This window comes from Cannabis sativa, chromosome 1, assembly GCF_029168945.1.
Source record: "Cannabis sativa cultivar Pink pepper isolate KNU-18-1 chromosome 1, ASM2916894v1, whole genome shotgun sequence".
NCBI lineage: Eukaryota > Viridiplantae > Streptophyta > Magnoliopsida > Rosales > Cannabaceae > Cannabis > Cannabis sativa.
In genome coordinates, this window is record NC_083601.1 from 2,319,561 (window position 1) to 2,327,365 (window position 7,805).

Genomic DNA, 7,805 nt, shown 5'->3' on the forward strand with positions numbered 1-7,805 from the left:
TAGAAACATAATGGTAAGATTGAAAAAGTCCATAATTTGAGAGGAAAAAACAGAAAATAAAATTCTACAAGACTTATATAATTAGGAGATAAACTATTTATGCTCTTTTTAAAAAACATTATATGCCTCTGGTCCATTTTAAAAGAGTATATATTCGTCATGATTAACAAGTTTAAACCTTAGCATATTTATGCATGTACTCAGTAGTAGACAGGGGAACAAATACATGCATATTTGTATGCATGTGACAATATGTATATATATAAAAGTTGAATACAGTAGTGACTCATTTATTTAATATGTTGCTTGCCAATAATGTATCGTAGCAATATGTCTTATCGTGTTGTCAGTAATTTGGTGGTTAAAAACAGTTATGTTGTTTATAAATTATGAAACTATTGGACAATGTTGTTATTCTCAGGGCATTATTTCATAATAATTGAACTATATATATTGTCTAATAATTATTAACTAATTTAACTATACATGTAGTCCTACCAAACAAAGTTCCTTAAATATTATTTTTTATAGTATGTGTTAAAAAATCTAATTACGGGAAGGCAAATGTTTATAGTTACAATTACATTAAAAAATCCTTGGTCAATAACGACAACGCATCATTAATAAAATATATCCATGTACGTGTGGCCAAGCATACTTGTAGCGCCCTTGTATGATATTTCAACTATAAATATTCGTAGGTAGGCAAAGTTTGTAATTGGAACTAGCACATGATACACATACATATTATATATATTCATACATATACACTACAAGCTATAGCTATCTGATCTGGTCATCATGGCCGCTCTTATCAAGTACTCGTTAGTTCTGGCATTGATGGTTGTAATGTCTTGCTACAAATTTGAGGTTTGTTTAGGATTTAACCCTAAGCAATTGAACATGTCCGCCTTAAATCGCCGCTCTGCTCATTGGTCCACTGCCGGCGCAACTTGGTACGGCAGCCCTGATGGTGCCGGTAGTGATGGTAATTAAGTCTCTATATATATAAAAGATAAGTATTATTGTAGGTTCTGATTCAACCCAACATTTAAAATCATATGTGTCTACACGGGATTGGTTGAGTTGTTTCTTGACTAATTAAGTTGATTGCACCAATGATGCCTAGTTAGCACGAGTCGCCTTGCGATTGGCTAGCTAGCGATATTGTCTCAAAATTATTTTATTAAATTATATGAAGCCCAATACTTAGTTGAACCAATAGCGATATTGACATGTAGGATAGTGTTAATTGCACCACTGGTACCCTTCAACATAAAGGCTATATTTATAGCTTTTTTTTTTGCTTGATAAGGCTATATTTTATAGTTGGCTGTTAGTGTTATACAAATATAATTGAGTAATATATATAGAGAGCTTAATAAAATGGTAATATAATATATATTATGAATTGTGCAGGAGGGTCTTGTGGGTACGGGAAGTTGGTATCACAAAGTCCATTCTCGTCCATGATTACTGCAACAAGCCCATCTCTCTATAAATCAGGCAAAGAATGTGGAGCCTGCTATCTGGTATTTCTTTTTCATAATTCCTCAATTAATTAAGCAGAGCTAGTCCACTATATATTCATTAATAATTAATAATGAACTTTTAATTTTGTTTCTATATCACATATAATTTTCAATTGTTTATTATTTCAAATAAAAAATAATATTTATTAGTTTTTGTCTTCATATGTACTTTTCGTTTCAAATAAAACATAACAATAATAGAGATAGAGTCTTGTGTGATGTGAACTCGCTTATATAGAAAACACATATATATAATTAGCAGTACTACACTATATGTGTACTAATTAATGTATGAAACAAGAATATTGTCATGACTTAATGTATATATATATTTATATATATATATAATATTAATTGTGTACACGTACACACACAGGTGAAGTGTACAAAAAACAAATATTGCTCAGGGAAAGCAGTGAGAGTAGTGATAACCGATTCATGCCCCGGATGTGTTGCCGGTTCTGCTCATTTTGATCTCAGTGGAACTTCTTTTGGTGCCATGGCTCTTCCTGGCCAACAAGACAAGCTTAGAAACACGGGAGTTTTACAAATTCGATATTCACGGTACTAATAATTAATAATTAATAATAATAATAATAACAACCAATTATAATACACGTACGTGACTATAAATAACTCAAAAGTATCAAATAAAAAATAATTTGCAATATAAATACTAAGTTTAATTTTCAATTGTAAATAAATACCTTAAGTTTAATTTTTAGTTTATAGTACGTAACCGTTAAATATTAAGTCATTATCCACGTGTTATTTTTTTATTGGTATATTTAAATTAATTTTTCTTTTTTATAAAAAAAAATTGATTATTTAGACCAATTAGAAATTACTACGTGAAAATTTACTTAACACTAAGTACTTATAGAAGTTCAGAATTATAACTTAAATATTATTACCGTCAAAAATTAAACTTAAGTATTTATTTTGTAACTGAAAATTAAACTTCAATATTTATACCACAAATTACTTACAAATAAATAGAATTTTTTGTAAATAGAATTTTCGCCACCTTAAATTATTATACCAACCCAAATTTTTAGTGTTTTTACAAACTTCTTTCCAAAATTAAAAAATATTTTTATTTTGGTACGCACTTGTAATTAAAATTTTGGAGACACAACTCTAGTAAACAGAATTCTATATAATAATTTAGTAAACACAACACTATACAATTCTATGAACAATAACAATATGATGAGTCAATAATTAATTATATTCATGACACAACGCACAAAATTTAGGAGAGCGCAATTTTAAAATTAAAATAATTTGACTTGGTCTTAATTTAATTAATATAAACACTTTAATTAATTACTATTTATATTTTTTGTTAGGGTGGCATGTGACTATTCTGGAAAAAGAATAGCATTTCACGTTGACCAGGGTTCAAATTCGAACTACTTCGCAAGTGTGGTCGAGTTCGAAGAGGGAGATGGTGACCTTGCAGCTGTGGAGTTAAGGGAAGCTTCGTCCAAAACATGGCGAGCCATGCAGCAATCATGGGGTGCCGTTTGGAAATTGGACGCTGGCTCACAGCTACACCCTCCTCTCTCCTTGAGGTTGACTTCAAAATATTCTGGTCAGACTCTTGTCGCCAAAAATGTCATACCAGATGGCTGGAAGCCTGGTGCCACTTATAGATCCCTGGTTAATTATAATGAGTAGTATGATCACATAATCCATTTTACAGTTTTAGTAAATTATATATAATTATATATAGTTAATGCTTAATTGTTAAAATCAAAGAGTTATATCTATTAGTTAGTGATCTTCAAACATGTAAAAGCGATTGAGTAATATATAGTACTCCTCGATCGAATGGTTATGTAATGTAAATCGCTATGCAAGTACTACTATTACACATAGTATAATATATGTATGAACCTACTAGTTGGTGTTCAAAAGAAAATGTATGAAGTTATTTGTTGTTCAAAAAAAATGTGTAAGAATTTTTGGTAATTCTACATATTGGAATATAGCTCTTTCGAGGGGTATGTTAGTTGCATTCAAAACTAAAATTACTATGACCAATCTGGTCAACTTTTCGATGAAGTTTAATTGATAAGGCATTCACTACTAAAATATTAAATATATAAGCCGAGAAATATGATTATTTGAAAACTTATAACTGTGTTTTATTATGCTGTGAGAATATATAGTTAGTGTTGACTAGATTTTTTGTCAACGCACTCAGAGTTGTAATAAATGAGAATTTAAACCAAAATTGTAATAAATGCTAATTAAGAACGCTAAAATTTAAACAGGTTCATCCCAAATGTTGTTAATGGCCTACTCACTTTGTGTATTATTGATCTTAGTTGAACGTCAAGAACAAGCTCTTGAATTAAAGAAGTAAAAATGACAGAGTTTTTGTTCTTTGAGTATGATAGAGTTTTTGTTCTTTGAGTGATAATTTTTGAATCTCCTTCCTAAGTCATGTATGACCCCTTATATAGGAGAAGGAATGGTATGTCTCTCTTCAGGAGACACGTCCTTATTGCAAAAATATCTCAACTGCCTCTTTAGTTTTTGAAGGAGGTTAAATTCCAACAATAATGGAAATATCCCGCTATTTTCGTGAGTTTGTAACCATCTTTGAGTTTCATGTGAGATTTGAACAATTTCGAGAGAGTGTTGGATATATTTGTTACAGTGATGGTACTTACATCGAGGTGCTACCCCTAGAACATCCCTCTTTTGTTCCTCATGTTGTGTTTAATTGTAGTACCCTAAGGTTTTTAATAACCGAATTAGCAACCCTAACTTGATTAATTATGTATTGATTAGAAATTATATTATTGTATAATTTAATATGTGAAACTATATAGATAAATTATATTTTAAGACCCCGTTGGTGTGTTAGGGGCATTTTTGTAATTTTGACCAGAAAAGGGTGAAATCGTAATTTTGTGATATATTGTGCTTGTGGACTATATTATTATATAGTATGTTTATCTATCTGTAGGTGTTTTCTAACAAGTCAGCGAGGTATAGTCACAACCGGGTATTTTAGGCCGAACCGAGTTTGGGGCCGAAAATATATTTTTGAGATTTGTTTATGGCATTAATTTGATAATAAGAAAAAAATTATTATTTTATATATATTTATATGTGTGTGTTGATTGACAATTTTTCCCTTGTAAATATATAGGGATATTTTGGGCATTTGGCCAATTATTCTATTATTCAACAAAAATCATTTTTGGAAAATTAGGAAAAACTCATTTTTCTGGTTTTGATACCTCTAGCCGACCCTCTCTTTCTTTCTCATCTTTCTTGAACTTTAACCAATTTTAAAATTAAGGCTTGAATTGGAGTGAATTTGGGTCTTTCTCTTTGACTAGTTACATTATGTAAGTAGCAACTAGTTATATAATTAGTTACTAGATATAGAGATTTTTTTTGTTATGATTTTTATTATAGATAAATCATGAATGCGTGAGGAGAGAGACACAATGGGATTTCAAGTAGGATTCGATGCATTTATAGAGTTTTCCCTAAAGAATTCTAGAAATCCTAAACGTATTCATTGTCCATGTGTAGATTGTTGTAATAGATCTAAAGAAAATATTATGATGATTAAGGATCATGTGTATTTAAGAAGTTTTAATAGAAGTTATACTACTCGGTATTGGCATGGCAAATATGTTGGAAATTATTTTACCAGGATCTTAGATCTACTCACAAGTATGTTTATTAACACCCTAAGTATGAACTTTCTAAAACGATGAAATAAACACATATAAAGTTTAGTAAATCTTACATTGGGTGCAGCGGAATATAATGACTCATTCCGTTCAAATATCTAGCCCTTGATTCCTTTCTGTAGGAGAGCATTATCAATATCTGAACATTGATCTCTTTCTCTGATTCTTTAGTGCTGAAACTCCTTCTTGCTGAAAGTCTTTCTTCACGATCTTCCTCACTATGGTTGAGGTATCACTTGCTGTGTGTGGGCACTACTCATACACTAAGTATTTCGAAATCTCAATGAGGAAGAGAGAGAGAGTGGGTTCGGCCAAAGATAGGGAGAGAGAAGGCTCAGGTTTTTCTCTGAAGGAAAAATAGAAAATTTAAGTGTAATTTTCCTGAAGCCTTCACTATCTATTTATAGCATTCCACTAGGGTTAGGTTTGAATTATTTGGCATTAAAATAATGAAAATATCAGTTTAAATTTTCTACAAAAGTGGCTGGCCCTATACTAGTGGATTTGGGCCTCACTTTTTACAATTTTGCAGTTTTACCTTTTCTGCATCTGATTTTCTCAAAAACGCCAATTTTCTAATTCAACCATTTAAATGCCAATTCTAACTATTTAATAACTATAAATAATTATTAAATAATATTGTTATTTATCATATTTATTAATTGAACCATACAAAGTATCATAATTAACAAATATGCCCCTAAAACTCTTTCTTTACAATTTCGCCCTTACTTAGTGAAAAATTCACAAATAGACATAGTCTAATTTGAGAATTATAATTGATTAATCAAAACCAATTACACGAGTCTTACAAGCAATATTATCTCAACTAGTGCGGGGACCATGGGTCTATATAACCGAGCTTCCAATAAGTAGATCAAGAATTTATTACTAAAATTCACTAACTTATTAATTCTTCATTGAATCCACGCATAGAACTTAGAATTGCACTCTCAGTATAATAGAATGCTCTATATGTTCCACCATATAGACACATCATTAGTTATCCATTGTTATAATCTTAATTTGATCACTGATCCTCTATATGAATGATCTACACTGTAAAGGGATTAGATTACCGTTACACCCTACAATGTATTTATTCCTTAAAACACTTGACCCCGTATAAATGATATTTCAGCTTATGTGAAATGAGTACTCCACCATTTATGTTCGTTTGGTCAAGCTCGAAGGAGATCATCCTTTGCTTACTATTCGCCAGATAGAAGCTATAGATTCCATGTATATGCTAGCGCTCCCACTCAATTGCACTACCGTGTTCCCAAAATGTACGTATCACCCTGACCTAAAAGTAGGCTCTACTAACAAATCAAAGAACACGAATAGCCTTTCAAGATTGAGCCTAATCATAACAGGATTAAGAACATTTGATCTAGGATCAACTAGGCGATATTGACTTGAATAGATATTACGGTAAGTTTAATAAATCTAAGTCAAAGTTCAATATCGGTCCCTTCCGATGCATACTCCATGCATCCAACCTGAGCTTTACTTTAACCAATGCTCTGGAAAGAACATAGCATTTCTCCAAATGCAAGTAAACTCTTGTTGTAGATTATCATATCAGTAAAACCCTGTGTCTGGTAAATCTAGGAAACTTTATTCACATAGTCATGTTTACTTTCCAATGTGTTGACGGCACAATAAACAGGATCAAGTATGTGAAAAGGGTTTCAGATGAATTCATACATTATGTACATATAATCATGAAATAAATCATGCGAACCATGACACATTAAATGTTATTTCTGATCTATATTAATAAGTAAATCTGATTATATTGAAATGAGTTTTATTTAGGGCATAAAACCCAAAAAACTCCCACTTGCACTAATATAAACAAAAGTGCGTTTCAAATAATCTCAACACCTCGATATACAAATCAAGTGTAGTAGTAGTAAACTCCTCGTAATAGGATCTGAAAAGTTGAATTAAACACAACCTTTTCTCCACCATTACTCTTCCGTAATCACAAAATCATTAATAATGTGAAATTCCTCTCTATATGTCTACTCTCCTTGGGATACTGGATTCTATACCTTTGGCAACTACTTTTGGTTAATCAGGAAATTAACTCTAGTAGTTTAGGAAATTTGGAATGATGCCAAAAATGTATAGAACTTTCCTTAGACTGAATAAGTACTTTTCCTGCAACCTTAACATTCAGTCCCTCTCTGGTAGACCTAGAGACTTCAGATAGGTTTTTACACTTCTCCAAAATCACTATTCCACCCCAGAGTAACCACCATCTTATCAGAAAGATTTTCTAGCACAAAGGCAAATTTCGAAATCTGATGTGGTGTAGTCTAAGAGTTTTAAATACACCCTTATAGACTAACATATAGTTCCTTTTCTTAATCTTAAGATTTACTTGATTGTTTCCAATGTTCTTCTCCTGGATTAATTTGATACCTACTCATTACTCCCACTCAACAGCAGGTGTCTGGTCTAAGGCATACAAAAGCATATCTAAGACCTCTCACTGTTGATTTTAGAAATTCTTTCATGGATTTATCTTTTCTGGAAT

At 31.2% G+C, this 7,805-nt stretch overlaps 1 protein-coding gene across 1 annotated transcript; it reads left to right on the forward strand.

Annotated features, from left to right (window-relative positions):
* The first annotated feature begins 691 nt into the window (after positions 1-691).
* LOC115704953 (putative expansin-B2) lies at positions 692-3,558 on the forward strand. Its single transcript, XM_030632167.2, has 4 exons — positions 692-988; positions 1,420-1,532; positions 1,909-2,096; positions 2,885-3,558. Exons 1-4 carry the CDS (start codon positions 802-804, stop codon positions 3,213-3,215), a joined length of 819 nt encoding a protein of 272 aa, XP_030488027.2. The 5' UTR covers positions 692-801; the 3' UTR covers positions 3,216-3,558.
* The last annotated feature ends 4,247 nt before the right edge of the window (positions 3,559-7,805 follow it).

What these genes read in the sequence shown, in the direction of transcription:
- LOC115704953 (XM_030632167.2), top strand. Translation starts at nt 802, where the DNA reads ATGGCCGCTCTTATCAAGTACTCGTTAGTTCTGGCATTGATGGTTGTA. An exon ending in TGATGGTGCCGGTAGTGATG is followed by an intron (nt 989 to 1,419) that starts GTAATTAAGTCT and finishes TGAATTGTGCAG; the next exon opens with GAGGGTCTTGTGGGTACGGG. An exon ending in AATGTGGAGCCTGCTATCTG is followed by an intron (nt 1,533 to 1,908) that starts GTATTTCTTTTT and finishes GTACACACACAG; the next exon opens with GTGAAGTGTACAAAAAACAA.